Source organism: Ylistrum balloti, unplaced genomic scaffold (genome assembly GCF_031769215.1).
Source record: "Ylistrum balloti isolate Yb309-2 unplaced genomic scaffold, AGI_CSIRO_Ybal_v1 Utg370104, whole genome shotgun sequence".
Classification (NCBI taxonomy): Eukaryota; Metazoa; Mollusca; class Bivalvia; order Pectinida; family Pectinidae; genus Ylistrum; species Ylistrum balloti.
Window position 1 is genome coordinate 1161004 of NW_026782129.1, and position 23298 is coordinate 1184301.

General features: G+C 33.6%; 1 protein-coding gene across 5 annotated transcripts in view; it reads left to right on the plus strand.

The window, feature by feature from the left end:
- The window catches only part of LOC132550107 (14-3-3 protein 2-like), a 62936-nt gene that overhangs the window by 11382 nt on the left and 28256 nt on the right, over positions 1–23298 (plus strand). The window contains exons 4-5 of one of the 5 annotated variants that reach the window (XM_060214126.1): positions 11848–12179; positions 14086–15788. The exons of 3 other annotated variants lie outside the window; for them this stretch is intronic. In XM_060214126.1, coding sequence (XP_060070109.1) covers positions 11848–12179; positions 14086–14126 — 373 coding nt within the window. In that variant the 3' untranslated portion in view covers positions 14127–15788. Of the gene's footprint in view, positions 1–11847; positions 12180–14085; positions 15789–21246; positions 21591–23298 lie in introns of those variants that run through there. One more of the 5 variants, XM_060214123.1, reaches the window with a different exon arrangement.

The following is a 23298-nucleotide window of genomic DNA, read 5'->3' on the forward strand; positions in this document are numbered from 1 at the left end:
TTATATAGCAAAATTTCTATATAAAGGCATACATTTTTTAAAGGAAACAAGCTGATATACTAGAGATGATAAAAAGCTGATAAAGCCACTGCTATTTACATGTCATTTTTGATAGTGTTGATGATCAACCCAACCCCCACCCCAACATTACATGTTCCTATACCTTCTGTATGCATTTGTTGAATACATTCTCATCAATAGAAAATCCATAACATTTTTAATGAGGTAATGAAAGGTGAAAATCTAAAACATAGTTCATTATCAGCTGTTTCCTGTGTGTCTATACTTGAAATTGAACTTGCACAAGGTTAAAGATAAGTAAAAGTAATTGATGAGTCCGTTTTGCAGAATGTACATACATTCTCTCATAATTTCCATGGATATTTGAACATTAACCATTTCCTTGCCAAAGGTTTATTAAAAAACGTACCAAACATTTGTCTACCAATTTTTCTTTAAAAGTTCACTGTTATTTAAAATTGTTTAATTTAACATGTTGAATCAATGAATGTTTTTAGTCAACCTTCAACAAAATTATCCTTTTAAAATAAATTTTTCATTTTAGTCTTTAAACTCTCATTATTGAGAAGGGTTTTCAACAGGTTATTAACTAAAAGAAATTGTCAATTCACACTATTGTGGCTATCATCATGGTTTCTAGTTGTGGTCAAGAATGGGAAGTAGGCACTTAAATAAATACAGGCATAGGATAAAACTACAATTTCAGTTAGTAAGGTTATGATCAGCTTGTTGCAAATTTGACATGCTGTGGACAGCAGTAGAAAGCAAGTTTTGGGAGAAGGCGAAACCTTAATTGATGTAATGGAAAAAGTAACAACTTCTCTTTTTTGACTAGGAAAGTGTGATGTACCGTAATTTCTTGCGTATTGCCCGACCCTGTAGATAGCCTGCACAAACCTAAATTCTGCAGATCGCGCGCTCCGTAGTATTTTCTCTGGCTTATCTGCTATACGTTGCTTATACGTCGGCGATGAAGGACTAGGCTATTGTGTTTTTACGTTGCGATTGTCGAGCTAAGAAGCGGTCACATTTTCGCCTATATAACATGGGCATTTGAATAGTTTTATTAAATGCCTTTTTAAACAGTAGATGAGTTGTTATTACCTGAAATGTACATACATGTACACAGGTTTAGTATCCCTAACATTTGCGAACGAGATATCGGCATGTCGTCACCGAGCGAAGTTAAGTCAACTGTACCTGTAGTCTGTTATGGCACATGCGGCAAGGAAGTGGAGAAAGTCCACTAAAGAGGGAAAGGTAAAGTCACTGCTGATTTAAATTAAATATTATAAGGTTTGCTGAAGAAAATGGAATACGGGAGGCAGAACGACATTTTGAAGTTGGTGGAAAATAGATGAGACAATGGCACCTAAAAAAATAAGAGATGTTTCACAATATCCCCAATTGAAATGTGCTAAACGATGTGGAAAACTTGTGTGACCAGATTTTGAAAATGAACTTTTGAAATGGATTACAGCTCTAATAGGCAGTGGACAATGTTTCTCATCTGTTATGATACGACTGAAATCGCAATCTCTTGCAAGAAATGAATATTGATAACTTTACAGACGGTCCTACTTGTTGTTTCCATTCTATGAAATGGAATAAGCTATTTGTTGGGAGAAGAATCAATGTTAGTTTCACTGTTGTTTTTATCTTGTATGGGAAATGGTCATAATTGAATTCTATAGTGATTTTCAAGAGGTTCACATTTCCAAAAGAAAAATTCCCATCAGGTGGTGTTGTAAAGTATATCAAAAGACATGGATGAATGAATGTGAAATGTCGGCATATCCAGATTGACAAGGTGAGGCATAAGATTGACATGGTGTAGCATAAGATTGACAAGGCGTGGCATAAAAATGCCCAAAGGGATTTTTCACCAAAAAGGATGCAAAAAGCCTGCTTATAATGAATAGTAGGGCCACCCATAAACAAGACGTGTTAAAAGTAAACAACCTTAAGAAATTGATACAGAAATCGCTGTGAAATCAACTAATAGATTTCACAGTTAACTGGGTGTTTAAGCTAAGACCATGTAATAGATACCATAAGCTTACCCTCATCTTAACAACAACTGGTAAACTGGTTATGAAACTAAAATACACTTATGACCAGTCAAGTTATTTTCTTGAGTTGTTCGGGCATTTATAATATCCCGAACTCGTGCTGATTTGAGGGCAAGACTTTAAACCAAATCAGATTTATATTGTTTAATCACTATTAGGAAATACAACTACAATATGTATTTCAGTCTGGTATGGAAGTGAACAGTGAAATATTTTGACACTACCATTTCGCTGCAGGTGAAATACTGGGAATGCGGGAAAGGTTGATGAGTGAAGACATTCACACCTACACCAAAATGGGTCAAATGCATCATGCTATGCATGCAGAAGTCTTGATAGTGGGTGAAAACTGCATGAGACAACATCAAGCCTAATATCATTCAAAATGATTTCTGGAAATCTGAGATGTGTAACAATAGTGTGAGAAATGATGAACTCATTAGTAGTGACATTTCGACCTCCCGCTGGCTGAAATCACTAGACATGATCATGAACAGCTTGGACTATTTATGAGTGATCCAGAGCTATCCAATTTTGACAGATGGAACAAGAGTTTTGCAATCATTGATTTATGAAATTGCAACCAAGTGTTTGATAATTAAATGTTTCTGTTTATATATGTTGTAGCCTTTTTTGCTTGTTATTCTTATTTTCAAAGTTCTCGCATTACATAGATATTGTAAAGGCCACAATTTTCTGTGGTTTTGGAAAACATTTCATCATATAGCCCGTTTCACCAGATAGCCTGCATAAGACATCTTTTTGTACAGTTTTAATTTGTATAGTCCACTGATAATACGCAAGAAATTACGGTTTATGTATGTTCAATTACAAAGTGGTTGCCAACTCTGAAAGCCATCATAGACCATGTGAAGGTAGATGAGAACTTTCCAAGTCTTGGTATATATTGAATATTGCAGAAATGGTTGCTTTGCTTGTAATCAATATAGATATTTCTACATCGATAACGTTTTGTTGGAAAATTTCACTCACCATTGCATGATTCAAATAATTTGTGACTGTGCCAAGGTTTTTTGTTCCCAATTCTCTTCACTTCCAGACTTAAGGGAGATGTATGTTGAATCCCTCTCTGGCAAGATTTTTGTTTTGGTACTTGCACCTAAATTATCTATGGACTTGTTCTTCAATGACGACACTTTTTAAAAGTCCCGTCACAAAAAACGCGAGATGTTTATAAAAGGCAGACTTAACCAGGTTCTTAAAGTACCAGGATGTTTGAAGCTTTCCAGTTGTCATTTGAATTATTGAAGACACAGAAAATATCTTTTATCCCAGGTAATTTTGGTAAGTATATTATGGTTAATGTACTCTATTGCAAATTCATGTTGTGAATGCTAAAAAATGGTAATTTGTCGTCAACTTTGGATTGAATTTTGACGCAAGTCTGTAACTTACCAATAAAGAAATTCTGCTTCATTCAACAAAAGACAAAGAGTGGATTTGCTTCATCTTGACATGTTATTTCAGCTTACAATCCATACCTTATTACTACCAATTTCAAGTAACATGGTTAAGAAAAATAAACAAAATTCATAGATTGTAGTCAGTTTAAGTCAGAACCTCTTGCTGATTCCTTAGGGCCAAGAAAGTTCATGCTGTGGTTCCTCGTCTGTCAGCAGTCGTCTATCTGTTCTCTCATAAACTCCTGCTAGTTGAAAGGCTACCACTAAGGGTTTGACTAAATAAACTTTTCAATAAGAGGGCATCAAAGTTTAAAATGAGGGTATGGGTCTGCTCTGTTTGGCAGGATAGGGCTAGATCAAATCAATGTAATTCTTTGAAATAGCTGCTCCTCTGATGGTTTACGAAATATAGCATGGAATATTCTTTGGCCAAGCTGAATGTGTTGTTGGTGCTATAGGCTGTCAGCCTCAGGTATCGGGTTTGTAACACATTAAATTGAAATCTGATCCTACTCAGCTAAACATAGATTGTATCTATTCTTGGTTTGAGATGTCAAATGATAAAAGTGGTAGACTGGAGATCACTCCAAACAGATTTCTCAAGTCATCACATTGAAACAGTTGTAATATTTACCTTATAAGGAAGCTATATGTATCATTGCTATACATGAAAGAAAAATTCCATATTTGGTCCTTAAACTCTGCTGCAGCCATGGTGGAAACTTCATTCTTAAACATTAAGATGGAATATGTAGTGATCTCAGGCCTAAAATTCTAGACCCCACCAACTGAAGAGACCAACGCAATTACGGATGTAATCTGTGACCAGAATTAGATCAAAGGTCAAGTCACAGACGAAGAACTAAATCTCGGGATCACCACTCAGGCCCTTGTGTTGATGTTGTCATGTTCGCAGATCTTTAAACTTTTGAGTCAGAGTCTCAATCTTGACTATCCTATGTCCTTTGAATTAAATAATGATAGAAAAAAGTGCCCCCAGTGATTGAGAGGTAAGCCATGGCTGGAACAGTGATAATTAAGGTGTTTAAATCATTGAAGACCAGCTCTTACTCAACTGGTTTTATTCCAGCCAGACTTGTCTTGAAGCATCCTTAAGACAAACTATCAAGTGTTATATACATGATGTTTGTTCTCCCTGTGCTTGGTGTCCAAAAGCTACACTGAGAGGTAGCCAAGATTGAAAAAAAACTTGCTTTGCAAAAATAGCCATATGAGTGATAAGGCACATCAGGTCTTGTGTTCCAACAAAATTGTATTACATGTAGTTTTGATATTAAAAGAATACCACTGATTGTGTGCTGTTTTCAATGTCGATTGGAATTAATCTAATGATTGTGATTCCTTAAAAAAAAAATATAATAATTAGTATTTTATTTCATTGTGAGCAGTTAAAACTTAAATTCCACCAGTTTGAAACTTAGAGATGATGCTATATCCTTAAGAGGATTACAAAAAATGAAGATAATGGCATGACAAATTTTGTAATTTTGTTCATTTAGACAATTGAAAACAAGACTTTACTGTTTTAAACAGTAATCACTTCATTTATGCGCGAAATCGTAGAAACTGGTCGTTCAGACACCAACAATACCGTGGGTTTTGGATGTCGCGTGTCGTTGAGTCGGGCTGACACGATGTGGACACATGTCCAGCAGGTAATATTTTCCTTTGACAAAATATACAACATACGTTTCCTGGGTTGCAAGCCTGTAGTGTTAGTCTTCCTAATTTCATTTATATGTAATCTTCTTTGTTTGTCATTATCAAGCCCTGTTGCTGCTACTTAATTTGTGGTATTTGCTGGTAAATGTTGCTGTGGTCTTGGAAAAATCTTTAATTTGTAACATGTAATACTAACTTCATGGAAACAGTAGAAATGAAAATCATCAGAAAGTGTTTAAAAAACTTGTTTAGTTGGGAGAATATGAAAAAGAATTGATCATAATTTAATGAATTGGGAATGAACATCTTCACTGTCAACCTACCATCACACAAAACCAAAAAAAGGTCTTCCAAAAACTTATCACATGCACAATATTAATATGGCATAATTATGTTGATAATGTTTGCATTAACAAAAGTAAATGAATTTAAACATTTCACCATTTTTCCATCAAATATACTGATCCACAATATTTCCAACTCTCTTTTGCATAGAATTTAATACGTAAGGATTTTTTGTTATTATGTTATGTCTTTCTTTTTTTCCAGGAATCACTGAGTTTGTTTAAATTGAAGTAGATCAGTTATTATAATTATAACCTTTGCTGTTTAATTCTGAATCCAGGAACATATTTTGGTTCAACTTTGCAAATTACAAGGTGTCTTTATGAAGTAGTTATCATGTGTAAACAGTTTCACTGTCTTTATATTATTAGAGATCAAATTTTTTAAACAAATTTCAATGTACCAATGTGTTGATGAAACTGAATACAAGTAGGCCAAGTTATTCTAACCTTCATTAATGATAAATGAATTACAGATTATATTATCCATATGATGCACAGATAGATGAAACATTCGTCTCAAACAAGTGTATCTAAATTAAGATTCAGTTTGATTTCTACTAGCAATACTAGCAAATGTTTTAGAGCACAGTATTTGATCAGGAATTAATAAATATTCAAAGATTTTTGTTACTTAGATTTTTGTCTTTGGTACTAGGTATAGAAAGTAGGTTTTTGTCTTTGGTAGTAGGTATAGAAAGTAGGTTTTTGTCTTTGGTACTAGGTATAGGAAGTATATATTTCAAATTTAAGTGAGGCCTTTGATTGCTTTTTTTTTTTTTTTTTTTAGTTTGAAGATCATTTGTCTTATAACAGTTTCAAAGGCAATTTTAGCAAATGACATTATCAAAAAGAACACTTGACCTCATCATAGTTTATTCATTTCTGATATCATGTAAATAATTGATTTCTGAATTATTTAAGTCTATAAAGGACTTTGCTGTCGGTAATCAGATGTACTATACTTGGATCGCATGAATTATATAAATAGGTTGTGTATTGAATCTGTAATACATGACATTGGAGGTATTATTGAATTGGATGCAGCTTGATACAAAGATTATTGTAATCTGCAGATAAGTTTAACTGAAAGTGACTTCAGACTTAACATTATAGGGATGGATGAGGCCTGATATTTGTGAATCTGTTTCTATCATTTTTGACAAAGTTTTTTTTTGTTTTTTAGGATATAAAATGTACCTTCAGTTATATGAAAATTTGAGAACAAAAATTCTGATGGAAATCTTTTCCTATTTCATTATACAGGGTTCCATTTATGTTAAGGTTATAAATCCAAGGTGATGGTCACAGCTGATTGTAATATGCCAGACTCTTGGTCCCCTCTACTGTCAAGGTCATAGATCAAAGGTCAATGTCACAGCAGCTGAATGTTGATGTTGTCTTGTCTGCGACATTCTGAAAATATTTATCCAGTGATTTTGATGATAATACAACACTGCTTTAGACATTAAGTATAGAAACAATGCAGGTTTTAGCAAAAATTGTGGTTGCCATATGTACTAAACACAGATTTCTGTTTAATAACCTAAAGCTTTTGCATCACATGGAGAAATGGTAAGGAGATGAAACATGAAAAGGGTACATATCAAAGGAAAGTCAGGATCATACATTAAATACAAAAAATGCTGTGGGCACTTGCACTGAAATTAAAAATGATGTATAAATTAATTTTATTTGCATGGGGAAGGAGGTGAGAATTTAGTTACTGTCAGGATGGCAGTTCAAGTTATTAGTAAAAGTTGTTGGTCATGTTTGAGCTTTAGATCAACTTCTTGGACAGACACAGGAATTAAAGTGAAACCAGTTTGAGTATACATGTAGCTCTTCATTGATCTGGTATTAGAAGTCAGTGACTAATAATAAAGTCCAGCACAATTTCAATACTAATTCAATAATCCTTTAAAAAAGAATGAGGAAATTTTATCCTATACCTGAAATGCTGTTGTAGTTTTCAGCATCACTTTAGATATGAATGCATGTTACCTCTTGCTTGTATAATCTGACCTTTCCCTGTCGATAGACTTTCAGTTTGTTTTATTTCTGCTTTTTAGATTTATGCTTATATTCATATAGATATGCTTTTCCAAATTCCTCTACTGTTGTCAGGAAATCCAAATAGTTACTGACAAATAATCTGTTGGTGTAGTCTGATGTGTGTATAAGGATTTCTTCATTGAATTGTTTTGTCATGTTTATTTTCATGTTTTTTTGTTGTTTTTTTTTTTTTTAATGAACTGACTGGTGACAGTTTTTAATGAGAGCTTTTAAATATTCAAATTCGCATCTTTTAAAAGCAAGTTTGTATTCTTGTATAGAGAAAGGGGAGCAATAGACCCGAGATCAAATTTTCACATTAATGCTAACAACATTGCTTTTGTCATTAGATTTTTAGGTCATCTGACCCAAAGGGTCAAGATGACCTATAGTCATCGTGCTTCGTCCGTCGTCGTCCGCCGTGCGTAAACTTTTCATTCAAACAACTTCTTCTCAAATACTAGAAGGTCTAGGGGGCTAATACTTGGCACAGAGCATACTGGCATGGAGCTCTACCAAGTTTGTTCAAATGATTGACCTTGACCCACTTTAAAGGTCACAGGGGTCTCATTAACCAAAAGGCTCAGAGTGTAGATAATGGGCCTGTGACATGCTGGGATGAAGTGCTACGAAGTTTGTTCAAGTGAATGACCTTGACCCACGTTCAAGGTCACAGGGGCCAAATATGTTAAAATCTTTAAACGACTTCTCCTCAATAACCAAAAGGCTCAGATTGCTGATATTGTGCCTGTGGCATGCTGGGATGAAGGGCTATCATGTTTGTTCAAATAAATGACCTAGACCCACTTTCAAGGTCACAGTGGTCAAAAGTCTTGAAATCTTTTAAGAAACTTCTTCTGACTAACCAAAGGCGTTCAGTGCTAATATCTAACCTTTAGCATGCTGGGATGAAGTTCAAACAAGTTTGTTGAAATGAAAAGTCTTGATCCACTTTCAAGGGGATGGCTGAGTGGCCTTGATTCTTAAATCAAGGTGAAATGAGTTCAAATTTTATATCTTGTATCTAATGTCAGATGACCGTTAAGGCCCATGGGCCTCTTGTTTATAGAACATGAAACGGTACCATTTTTTTTTTTTTTTTTTACAAATCTGCACCAAAATACCTTACCATTGTCCTTTGCCATATGGGTCACAAAATCTTTAATAGCTTAGCTTGGAGTTAAGGTATCAGTTAGATTTAACATGATTTGCAAAGTTAATCTGAGATTCTTTAATCCGACAGAATTATCCGACTATTCAAATATCAAGATTTACTATGTTGCTAATACTTTCAATTAGTTAAATATTCGATTGAGGTTATAAAGGAGTCGGATTATCATTGGTTCCCAACTACAGACAGTGGACTGGCTTTGTCAGATTTGTAAAAATTCTCTAGTACACACACAATAATGTGTAAATGAAGAATCAATATGTACTAATTGGAAACAAAATCAATACTGAAGATAATGTGGTCAGTGCTAGCTGTCAGTGTTAGGTAACATGTATGAAGATTTAGGTCAAATTCTTCCAATTTACTTCTTATGGACAAACTTTACCACAATTTCTTGATTCACAGACATTCACTTTTCGATAAATATCACTTTAAATCTGACAATTTTTCTACTTGCATCTTATGCTTATAACATTTTTTATGCTCACTGAAAAAGTTTTGAAGTCAAAATTGAATTATGGTAATGGATAAAAAAAAAAGGTCTGAAAGAAACCGTTTCAATCATGCATATTTTAATTTGATAATGCTAGTAACTTATTAAGGGAATCGTCTGTAATTATAAACATTACATTTCTAAAACCAATTAGATCTTTGTCTGATAATATTTACTACCTGTAACATGGTAGTAACAGTGATACTCTAGTTGACTAAATGTGATGTTGAGAGCGTGTGTGGCTGACTTGTACTGCAAGCTTGAGAAATCAATACATGAAAAGCTGACATCAGAAGTGGATAGTGTTCTAGCTGTAGTTACACTGACAGGAGGCTTGCTCCACAAGTCAAGCATACAACAACAGTGATTTCACAAACATACTACAGTACAACCTCCACTTTGTATCACATAGCTAGATATGGTTATTGTTGCATTATAAAGCAGTTCATTTCACATATGATTCAGTCTTGACAACCATTCATCAAGTTCTGTACAACTGCTCCAACACTATCTGGGAAATTGGAAAATTATCCCCTGTAATATTTTGATATTTGTTTACTACCTATGTATGCTTGATTGTATCAGCGGCACCCTTCATTGTAGGTCAATATATGATTGAGTTTGTACACAATTCATATATTAGTACATACACCTGTCACCAGCAGCACTGTGTATATTTGCACTGAACACTAATGCTAGCAAGCACAGCCTGTTTGTTTACTAATGGTAGTCCTTGATCAAATGTCCAATCTGGCTTGTTTCTTGGCAACTCCTGTAAAAGTAGATTGCCTACAGGTAAATGTTTGTTTGATAAACTAAAGATTAATATGAGGAAATTAGAAATATTTCAAAATAAAGTATCTCCCTTGATACAGGATACATTGTCATAAAAAGCCAGTTTGGAAAAGGACCTCCATTGTTAATTACCCAACATATTCTAAGTCTTTCTGTTGTAAATTTGTTAGAAAGTAAGCTTTAAAATAAAGTCATGATATTGGACATGTACATAAAGCTTGCAGGATCGAAGTTGTTTAAATGAATGACTTTGGCAGCTCACAGGTTTATGCAAGGTCACATGCTCAAAGCACTTTTTTGAAACCATTTCTATCCAATTGTGGCAACATGACAGCACGTCCAGTAAGGGTGTATTAGCAGCTGCTTGATAAAGCTAACTAAGAAGTAATTTTTGGGTTCATTGTTTTTTTTTTGTTTTTTTTTTTTAATGTGTACTGATGCGTAAACAAAAGTGGTAAATTCAAACTGCAACTTTATTCAAAAAGATAATAGAATTCTAGAGAAATTTGATTTGGCTTTCCTTTACCTTGGCCAAAAAAAGTGATTTGACTCCACCAAAAATATGTACTGCAAAGATTTTAAGTCATAATCATATTGCAATAAAGAGCACCCTTAATGGTCCAAAGAAGTCATTCTTACCACTTTATGAATTGAATAAGCCTTCAGTCATTTTTTTTTGTAAACAAGTTTGATTCAGTTGGCAGAGAAAGAGTTACTTAAAGATAGACAAGCATTTAAAATTGGAATACATTTATCTCAGTTTTAAGTCAGTCATGTAGATATCTTGGCCAACTTTCTTGGATGAAAGGTAATATCGGTGACCACCTGCAATGTACTAGTTATAGTTAATACATCCATTTTTACTAGTTTCATTAAACTCAAATTGTGGTGTTTCTATAGCCATATCAGAGGACAATATTTATAAGCAAATCTGTTACAGAAACTATTATAGTAGTGAATTTGTAGGTAAATAGCTGATACATGTTGATGAATGCAATAAAAAAAAATGATTGATATTATTTCACAGGCTTCAGATTTCTACAGATTATTAATGTGGATGGACTTTTCATTGTATGCATTTTCACACCATTAATAATTTTTTAGGAATGGGATATGCAAATTTTTATGTTTTAGGAATAGCTTGATGAATTCTCCTGACAAACTGATTTATATACATTTTAAAATGCCTGGACATTTTTTCCACCAAAAAACAAGCAAGCAATAAGACATTTCCAATACATAGCTAGTTATGTTTCCCAATTTTGATGGGACAACTAAGAGAAGTACGTGTCATATGTCCTGGGACAGTAGAATGACTAGCTGTGTTCTGAAGTGGCTTTACTTTGGTGTTAGTAGCAGTTCTTACCTAACGTGTGTACTGTATAACACTTTACCCACCATTTCATTTCTTCAACAAGAGTTCCAACTACCATTTACCTGCTCACCATGTCATACTAACTGACAATTATGATAAAAAAAATAAGCTTGAACCAAAAACAAATCTAGATTCTTCTGATATCCATAGATGTGTGACTAATCCCTACTTACTTACAAGTCTACTCTGTTGATCAAAAGGTCTTGAAAATATTTCTTGTATTCACAAAATCCCCTCGGGTTACTCATGTAAAAGTATTTGTTTCAAAATTTTACAAATGAGAAATACTCATCTTTGCTGATATGCACCAGTTTTCAGTAATTTGTAAATAAAAAATATAGCACCCAGTGTTAACATACCTCTGTAGATTTCCACTGGTTTTGTAGAATATTTGAGGGTTTTTTCATATTACAGGTGTGGAGATTATTACCGGTACTTGGCTGAAATCTCTGTAGAAGACAAGGCTGCTGTGACAAAAAAGAGTGAAGAGGCATATAAAAAGGCAGTGGAAGTAGCAAAAGAGGAATTGAAACCAACGCATCCAATCCGATTGGGCTTGGCCTTGAACTTCTCTGTGTTTCACTATGAAATTGAGGGGAAATACCAGGTTGCTCAAGAAACTGCTCAGAAGGCTTTTGATGAAGCTATAAGCGAACTGGATACACTGGAGGAGGATAGTTATAAGGATTCAACATTAATAATGCAGCTTCTCAGAGATAACTTAACACTCTGGAATCAGCAAGATGGTATGACATCTTATTTTGATAGGTTAACCTGTATTTCAGATAGCCATGCTTATAATTATATTCTTTGAAAAATTTAGAGATATTTTAAAAATGGGAGGAGATATTTCTGCAGTATGCTGTAGATCAGTTCGACAGTATACTGTATATAATTTTTTTCATAGATTTTATGTAGTCCAGGAAAGATCAGTTTTTGTTAGGTTTTCAAGCACCTTGTTTATATATGAACTTTGTAGAAAACTGATTTACACTTTTATAATGTGTCAATTTTGGTATTTAAGTTATGAAGGGTTAAAATGAAATGGAGGTCAACTTGTATCACACTGTAATAATGCAGTTAAATGATTTAAATATTTGCAACTTGCCAGAAGAATATATCTATCATAATGAATCTACATCTCACACTCTTATTCTGTAGCTTCAGGGCATTTTTGGAGGGCTCTGTGGTGATTAATATAAGCCCCATTCCCAATTGAATTTATTTTATAAACTTATAAAATTCCAAGAAGATACAGTAGGTAGTTTTCTCCTCAAAATTTCCTTCCCATTTGATCAATTCCTAAAAGGAAAAAAAAAGACTCTTTCCCAAATTGATGAAAAAAGCCCAGACTTTTGTTAATTGTCTTTAGAACTACTGATAATGGCATAATATGGGTGGTATAATGTAAGCTAATGTAAGATTTCTGCATTTCATCAAGTGTGTGGTGAAAAACTTTCATGAAACAAATTATATTTCTGTCATAATGTTTACGTGACATTTACCTTTGGCAAGTTTCTGTCATGAAACTTGCACAAGTAATTCAAATGGAAAGGAATGTTGATTTATAGTATATTCAATCATTTTATGGTCTAAGGGTAACAAATAATGTTATGATCATGTACAGTATTGTAAGCCTTTCTGATGTTACCCGGTATTCAACTCCTTGTGACAAAATCAAATTTCCACTTCTTCTGGATGATGACAAAATCAAATTTCCACTTCTTCTGGAAGAAATATTACTATATAAATGATAATGAGGTTGAAACATACCATAAAACGATATTTTTTCAATGATTTACATATTACTGAAAGTTTTGAAGCAAAGATTTTTTTTTTTTTTTTTTTTTTTCCCCAGAAATAACATTTTTGCTCTACCTATTTTGATTTTGAGTTGTTGTCTACAGGGAAAGAATCATGTTCATTCACTTTTAAAATCTTGATATCAAAATTATCCCACATTTTCTATTTCACCTCTTTGGCAAATGATGAAAATTACCAGACAAAAATTAATCCTTATATAGAGCACTTTTATTTTTCTTCTCTCAAGAATAAATATCTGAACAGTATCAAATATTTGGTTTAATGATATAATTTGTATAGTATAGATGGTAGTTGCGAAAATTTCATCGATGTTGTATGTTTGGGAGTTTCATAAGTATCCAAATTTCACAATTGTCTATAGATCATTACTAATGTAGAGATTATAACATACGTCTTTTAAGATTTTGGTTCAGTGTTAACATATTAAATGGTATTTGATTTCGCACTGTTATATAATGAAATTAAAACCCCTGCAAATATTGCCAACTATACAGTATTTTAACCAGCCACATTTAGAGACCTGTCTCACAGAACCATACTAGAAAATGGAAAAGCATTTGCAATGATTACAACACGAAGTCTTTGTCAAAAACTTGGTGCAATAGTGCACTCTTATTTCCAATTCATTGTAAGAAATTAAGATCTGCACACTTAACTTCCATGTCTATACCCTTGGCAATAATTTCAGTAATAATGCCACTGATGGAAGCAACAACTGTTTGATCAAAACCATAAGCACCCATATGCATTGAATGAACATTTTAGAATATCTATAGTGTATGTTGCTTTATATGAAGAGTTTTGACCATTTTTTGGTTTTGTTAACAGGAGAAGAGCAGGATGCTGAACAAGAGCAAGAACAGAATTGACTGGAAGACATCATATGATCCCTCATTGCTGAGGATACTTCTGATTTATTACATTCACTTCATCAACTAGCAAATAGACAGGACTAGTATATGGATTTTGGAATGGGAATGTAATGTTTACGTTTAGTAACTGAACAAAACTTGAGCATTAGCACAAGTTTACATATTGTGAGATAAATCAAATTAATTTTACGTGAAATTCAAAGTTTTGAGTGGAATTTTGTCTTATGTTAAAAGTACAGAGCATCTGTATATTGGTAGTAGATGCCCAGTAATAAAAAAAAAATGCAGGAAAAAAGGGAAATTAAAATCTGTTATGTACATGGAATTATGAAAATGTGACTTATTTAATGGGATATGATACTTCACTTTAGTACATATGAATAATGCACAAAACATTATTTTAGGATGAAATGGCTGTCATTTGTTATGTTCATCTCGGCTACCTGAAATATTTTTGCCAATCCCTTCATTCTCCTCTCATTGTGTTTCATTGCTTTTCCTAATAATTACAAGTATCCCATGGTTTTGTTATTGTCTGATATTGTATGAGGTAAACTTTGTGTATCATAATTCAAACAGGAAACTGTTGTTTGGTATTTGTAAAACTTGTAATGTGTTTAATGTTGTGCCTATGAAATCGAAAGACGATGAGCAGGGGTTTCTCTGTATATTTCAGGATTGATCACATTAAGTTTTGAAATGTCAAAATTTCATCTAACTCCCCTCCCCACATCTTTTCTTTTTCTTTCTTTCTTTTTTCTTTTCCATCGTTTTTTCCTTTTTTTCTCTTTTTTTTTTCTTAAGAAATTGTGATTAATGAAGGATATTTGAAAATAAAAGATTGTAGGATTTTACTTTTGACAATTTAAAAGAAAAACAAAAGTATTTAATTTCATTGGAAATGGGCAGGTATAATTCTGCTTTGGACAAGTAGCAGAATATTTCGTACTACAAAATGGCAGGAAAGTCTTTGTGAAGGTGTAAACATTGAAATAGTAAATTAAAGCGAGAAATACGAAATTGTATTCTAGTGCAGAACTTGAAGGATGGCACTGAAGAAGTAGAATGCTTGGAAATGTCTATGAACAATATAAAAGATTTGTATCCTCATTTGTAGTGTTGTTTGCTATTCCAGTTTTCAATCTGAATGTTGTGACTGTGGTATAATCTTGCCATTAATTGAAATACACATTTGCATTGCAACAGGATGGACTTCTGGGACACCTTTTCTCAAAAAGGATGAATTAATTTTCACAGGCCATGACAATTTACTACACGTATGATAATCAAATACGACAATCTGAATTCTGAAAACTTTCCAGATTTTATGGTCTCGGGGGTTGCACGATTGCTTCAACAAACTATTGAATATTCTGGAGTTATGATCAAATTCAATGTAAAATTAAGAATGATATTTTTACATTGGTTAAGCTCTTTGCATACAGACTAGATTAAAAAATATGGCCAAAGAATTTTGGAATGAAATTGCACATGAACACAGACCAAAAGCAATTTGAAACCAAATAAAGTTCTTGTGAAAGCTGGCAGTAAAATAGATTGTGCTTGTTTTATGTTAAATTACTCAATATCCACTTAATCTTTATGTATTTCTCATTGTTTTAACAAACTTGTGAAACCATTAAAATGTACAACAAATAATCTCTTCATGTCTTGTCTTTTGTTTTGTTACTGGAATGATTGTGCCTTGATTGATTGATAATTGCAATAAAGAATCTGAAAGAAAGTTGTTCAAACGAATATGCATTAACTTGAATCACTGCCCACCCTAACTTGTTTTGACAGACTGCTGAGTATATTGAAAAATTGCATTCATATCAAAGGATTTGTAAAATTTTGCAAATAACCATCAAAACTTCCATTTTGATGTCTGCTATGTTGAATATTCTGGTGAAGATTGTGTTAAATATCCTGATGTAGATTGTGTTGGATATTCTGATAGAGGCTGTGTTTAATATCCTGATGTAGATTGTGTTAAATATTCTGATAGAGGCTGTGTTTAATATCCTGATGTAGATTATGTTAAATATTCTGATGAAGATTGTGTTTAATATTCTGATGGAGGCTGTGTTTGATAATCTGATGGAGGTTGTGTTTAATATCCTGATGTAGATTGTGTTTGATATTCAGATGGAGGCTGTGTTTAATATTCAAATGTAGATTGTGTTTAATATTCTGATAGAGGCTGTGTTTAATATTATGATGTAGGTTGTGTTTAATATTCTAATGTAGATTATGTTTAATATCCTGATGTAGATTGTGTTTGATATTCAGATGGAGGCTGTGTTTAATATTCAAATGAAGATTGTGTTTAATATTCTGATAGAGGCTGTGTTTAATATTATGATGTAGGTTGTGTTTAATATTCTAATGTAGATTGTGTTTAATATTCTGATGTAGATTGTGTTTGATATTATGATGTAGATTGTGTTTGATATTCAGATGGAGGCTGTGTTTGATATCCTGTTGTAGATTGTGTTAAATATTCTGATACAGGCTGTGTTTAATATCCTGATGTAGATTATGTTTAATATTCTGATACAGGCTGTGTTTAATATTCTGATGTAGATTGTGTTTAATATTCTGATACAGGCTGTGTTTAATATTCTGATGTAGATTGTGTTTAATATTCTGATACAGGCTGTGTTTAATATTCTGATGTAGATTGTGTTTAATATTCTGATACAGGCTGTGTTTAATATTCTGATGTAGATTGTGTTTAATATTCTGATACAGGCTGTGTTTAATATCCTGATGTAGATTGTGTTAAATACTCTGATAAAGGCTGTATTTCATATTCTGATGTAGATTGTGTTTAATATTCTGATACAGGCTGTGTGTAATATTCTGATGTAGATTGTGTTTAATATTCTGATAGAAGCTGTGTGTAATATTCTGATACAGGATATGTTTAATATCCTGATGTAGATTGTGTTTGATATTCTGATAGAGGCTGTGTTTGATATTCTAATGTAGATTGTGTTTGATATTCTGATAGAAGATGTGTTTAATATCCTGATGTAGATTGTGTTTAATATTCTGATAGAAGATGTGTTTAATATCCTGATGTAGATTGTGTTTGATATTCTGATAGAGGCTGTGTTTGATATTCTAATGTAGATTGTGTTTGATATTCTGATAGAAGATGTGTTTAATATCCTGATGTAGATTGTGTTTAATATTCTGATAGAGGCTGTGTTTAATATTCTGATGGAGGCTGTGTTTAATATTCTGATGAAGATTGTGTTTAATATCCTGATGTAGATTGTATTTAATATCCTGATGTAGATTGTGTTTAATATTCTGATAGAGGCTGTGTTTCATATCCTGATGTAGATTATGTTTCATATCCTGATGTAGATTATATTAAATATTTTGATAGAGGCTGTGTTTGATATTCTGATAGAGGATGTGTTTAATATTCTGATAGAGGATGTGTTTAATATCCTGATGTAGATTGTGTTTAATATCCTGATGTAGATTGTGTTTAATATTCTGATGTAGATTATGTTTAATATTCTGATAGAGGCTGTGTTTAATATTCTGATAGAGGATGTGTTTAATATCCTGATGTAGATTATGTTTAATATCCTGATGTAGATTATGTTTAATATCCTGATGTAGATTGTGTTTGATATTCTGATAGAGGCTGTGTTTATTATTCTGATAGAGGCTGTGTTTAATATTCTAATAGAGGATGTGTTTAATATTCTCATGTAGATTATGTTTAATATTCTGATAGAGGCTGTGTTTGATATTCTGATAGAGGATGTGTTTAATATCCTGATGTAGATTATGTTTAATATCCTGATGTAGATTATATTAAATATTGTGATAGAGGCTGTGTTTAATATTCTAATGTAGATTGTGTTTGATATTCTGATAGAGGCTGTGTTTAATATTATGATGAAGATAATGTCAAATTTGCTGACATACACTATATTTAATATTCTGGCCGTGTTATTATGAACAGCGAGAACGTGTATCGGAGATTTACCCCATTTTCATCGGTTGTTTACCGGATATTTGTCCCGTAGCATGGAGTGACAGTAATGAATAAGTAATAAATATAAATAAAAACATGTTAATGGTATACACTAATAATATCTTTAAAATATGTTAATTTTATACATTAATGATATCTTTTATTTAAATAAACAGTTATAGGGATGAATGTAAAATGAAAAATGTAATGTGAAACACCCGACATGGCAGCACACACATTGAAACACACCCATTCTCTTACACATAAATTACTGAAATTGATACCTGAAGTACAAATATTGTACTTACAATATATCATTAAGAGTAACAACCTTGAATATAATTGCTTTTAACCAGTCTTTGTTGCTAAATAAATTGTAATGTAATAACAGTGTTCATTTCTCCTAGTACTCTTGTTTAAGTAAATCAACTTAAACAAGATCTTTTTCTGAGTGATTCATCTGATTCGGAGTCAGAAGCAGAAGGAAAGCAGGGGAGTCGGAACCACCGAGACCTAGCCTATTTATCCAGTTCAACCCACACTATCTGTTTAGACGAGAAAGAGTACTAGGAGAAATGAACACTGTTATTACATTACAATTTATTTAGCAACAAAGACTGGTTAAAAGCAATTATATTCAAGGCAGTTATCTACCCGTTCTATTTCTATCTTTGTACATACGTCATAATTCTAAGTTATCCTCCCGAAGAGTACTTCAGGGGGTATGTTTACTGAAAATATTGTCCTGATGAAGACCTTGCGATAAGGTCGAAACTAGTAGACAGTAAAGTTTCTTATTAATGATATAAGCTTGAGTATGTTGCGGTTTTTATTCTTTGATTATAATTAGTTTATTTGTCTATAACTGCCCTGCATACCTCAGGTATCCATACTCAAAGCGAACTACCCACCCAAATACCCTCCGAGATCCACCTGACGTTGGCTCCTCCGCTATAGTTTCATTAAGAGTAACAAGTGACGTCAACAATGTTTTTAAAATAAATGTCCGTAAACACATACTGGTGAACATTCTCACTCGTGTTTAATTTACTAAGACCAAGAAGAGTAAAAATCACAACCAAAGAAAACATTTGACTTATCTGATGTATTGATTCAAGTGTGTCCAACACAAGTGAGTTTACTGTACATATATGCAAAATTAGTGGTTCTAGAGTATCTGTCTTTCTTGCAAGTACAAATGAATTGAACAGAAAACAAATGGCCATGAAATTTCATCTTGACAAGTTTGAATGAAAATACCAATTGATAACAAGTTAGCCCAAAGACAAGTGATACAACAAAGAAAGCTTTGCAGTGTTAACATGTATGTTTCAAATGCTTAAATACAACCATCATTTTGATTATAAACGCACAACTTGAGTGTTATATTTTTCTCTACCATACCTTATACCTAGAAAGGTTTTGCGTTCTAAAATATGACCCATGATTAGAGGAATCTTTTTGTAGACTTTTATACAAATTTCAATAAAAGCTAACCTGAAATATTATTAGCCTTATGTAGATGTAGCTGCAGGTTTGCTTAGGTTTTTTTGTTGGAAATTTCCATTGTTTCAGTAACTTGGTCACTATTCATATGTATTTATATATATATTGAGATATTTCAGGTCACTTGGACTGAAACTAAGATCATTGGTGTTTATTTTTTTTATATATGCAAAGCTAGGAGAACTGTTTTAGTTGGATTCTCGGATAACATAGCTTCTGCAAAATACATATTTCTGGTTTTATCAAAACATATTCTTCCCTGAAATGTAGAAGTGAAGATTCAGTTACACCTTAAAATGGTAGCCAAGCACCTTAAAATGGTGGCCAAACAATGTGCTTTATTTTGCAAATTTGCAAATTGTGTACCCCTATCAATAGATTTCTATCTGCAGTTAGAGCTGTAACATTATGATGCAAACACTATTCAGTCTAAGGGATTAAACCGCAGGGCTGGAAAAAATTATGATCAATTTGATTATAAGTATCCTTGGGTCAAGATAACTTATTGTTTTAAAAACATGAACATTTGTTTTTTATTATTCTGAGCTTAAGTTAGATGAAATCTGTCTTTGTTGTTAAGGATTTGATACTCTATACAGAATAAATAAAGATTTGGGACCTAGTGGTGATTCCCATAGATAAAGATCTTTGAAAAATCTTTAAAAATCTACTCATCAGTTGTGTGCTGATTACTTTCACTATAAATTAAACCTCATTACCCAGGCGAGAATTCAGATTGTAAATAAAGAGTGTGGCTTTCATTAGGAGCAAATAGTGCACAAGAAGTCAAATTTGGACAGAAACTTATTGGTTTGAAATGGTTGAGTAGGATGTGATGTAAACAGAGTATTATTTCCTTTTGTAATTTTTCTGTTGAGCTGCAGGATCTTGTAGTCATTCCAAAGCTCAATGTGGTAATTTTAATTGGGATGTCTCATAACATCTTACGATGGCACCCTTTCCACTGATTATCTGGATGTTACTAAACAGCAAACAGGTCAGCGATGTAGGCGTAATGTGATTCCTGTTTTTTTTATTTGAGCTGATTTATAATTATTCTATTTTGGACATGTGATGGAGTATGGAATTTTAAAAGATTTACATCTAGAGTGAAACAAAGCACCAGGAAAAAAGTATGTAGTCCACAATTCAAGGGTCTCTTTCACGTTAAAACAACATTGCAGTTGACTAAAACACACTGTACTATCCTAATTGATGAATAAAACTAATGGTAAATCAAGGCATTTTTGCTTTGGCTTTTTCTGCTGACAGATGAATATCTACTAACTAATGACTATTTCTATAGATTTGTACAGTGAACATTCATTCCTTCTGTGCATGTTGATTCACTTATCAACATGTTACAGCCAAAATTTTCTGGCTTTTAAGTGTTGTACTGTGTAGATGTAACCTATAACATGTCCTTGATGGGACAGTTTCGATGAAAAAAATTCTGTATATGGTTTTGTTTTTTGAGTATAGAAAAATTCAGCATGAAAATTGTTTTATAGAAAGACGAGAGAGATTCAATATATTTCTCTCCAAAATCTTATGTGTGAAAAATCTGTAAGGCTGTGACAGATTCATGTGTTGTGGTTTTGTTTACAGGAAGGGCGACTATAACCGCTATCTAGCAGAATTTTCCACAGGGGAAGACAAGATAACATCCTCTGAAGAAAGTTTAAAGGCATACGAGATGGCTAAGCATGAAGCCACTGATTTAGAAACCACCCACCCAATTCGACTTGGTTTGGCTCTCAACTTCTCAGTCTTTTACTATGAAATTCTCAACTCCCCAAAGAAGGCATGCAAAATTGCGAAAATTGCTTTTGATGAAGCAGTAGCAGAGCTAGAACTCCTGCCAGAAGACAAATGCAAGGACTCTACATTAATCATGCAGCTGTTGAAAGACAACCTGACACTATGGACCACTGACCTGATAGATCAGGATGGTAAATTTATGATCTATCTGAAAATACAACAGGCCTTTAACAAATTCACAGTTAATTCAGTGATGTCTGTATGAAAAATTTAGGTTTGAACCAAGAGGGATGCATTTTCACCTAAAACATACAAGATGTATCTTTCATTTCAGAATTATCCATTAAATGCAATTTAATGTGGTTTTAAATCAGCGAAAACTAGAACTCCTGCAAAAAACTAACTTTTTAACGGTAGCTTTGATTAGTTATATAACATCATGGGTAACATACATTTACTATAGATATTTGTGTATTGCTTGTACTCATGTATGATATACAGGTGGGTTGGGAAGGGTGGAGGGGATGCGTGCACTCGTGTATGATACACAGGTGGATTGGGAAGGGTGGAGGGGATGCGTGCACTCATGTATGATACACAGGTGGATTGGGAAGGGTGGAGGGGATGCGTGCACTCGTGTATGATACACAGGTGGATTGGGAAGGGTGGAGGGGATGCGTGCACTCATGTATGATACACAGGTGGATTGGGAAGGGTGGAGGGGATGCGTGCACTCGTGTATGATACACAGGTGGATTGGGAAGGGTGGAGGGGATGCGTGCACTCGTGTATGATACACAGGTGGATTGGGAAGGGTGGAGGGGATGCGTGCACTCGTGTATGATACACAGGTGGATTGGGAAGGGTGGAGGGGATGCGTGCACTCGTGTATGATACACAGGTGGATTGGGAAGGGTGGAGGGGATGCGTGCACTCGTGTATGATACACAGGTGGATTGGGAAGGGTGGAGGGGATGCGTGCACTCGTGTATGATACACAGGTGGATTGGGAAGGGTGGAGGGGATGCTTGCACTCGTGTATGATACACAGGTGGATTGGGAAGGGTGGAGGGGATGCGTGCACTCATGTATGATACACAGGTGGATTGGGAAGGGTGGGGGGAATCTTTACTTGATAGTTAATTTTGCCACCTAGTATAGACACACAGCTTGGTCAAACCATTTCTGCTGATCGGGAAATGTTTTTTACATGGCTTGTATAGGAAAAAATTATAAACTGATAGACACTAAATAAATTTTCACTTTGCATACAATCTCTCATGGTATGAAAGAATCATGATAGATTGACAGAAAATCAAAACAAGGTATCTACAAGAAAACCTGGGTCCGCTTGTATAAAAAATTTCAATTTGAGATTTCCTTAACTTTAGATTTTCCTTAGTTGAGATTTCCTCAAATATGACTTGTATAAAGATTCCTCAATCGACTTGAGGACGTCCTCAGCTGAGAATTTGCAACGGCGTAAGCGGTCCGATTTCAAACTCTTTTTGAAAAGAGGTAAATAACGCTAATACTTTTTCGTGCTTTTTCCCGTAAACTGTCAAAGTGCGAGCCGGGGTGAAGGTAAGTTTGTGATTGAAACTGAAATATGGCTGAATCAAGTAAGAGAGTGAGGAGCGCTAACTGGACAGAAATTTTTATTTATTTCTAGCAAATAAACGTCTGAGTAATAATTATAATCTAAATATATATTATGATGAGTGTATATACATACATTGGGCTGTGGTTGGTTGGTGTTTATGGTTATGTGGGTGCCTGCAGGATAGGGGTGGGTTCAATTAAGTGCATTTAGCGCCTCATGTTGTGTTTGTCTGTGTTCGGTTGACATTCATATCCCATGAAAGCCGACCGGGGGCAGTCCAATGCTTATATATAGCC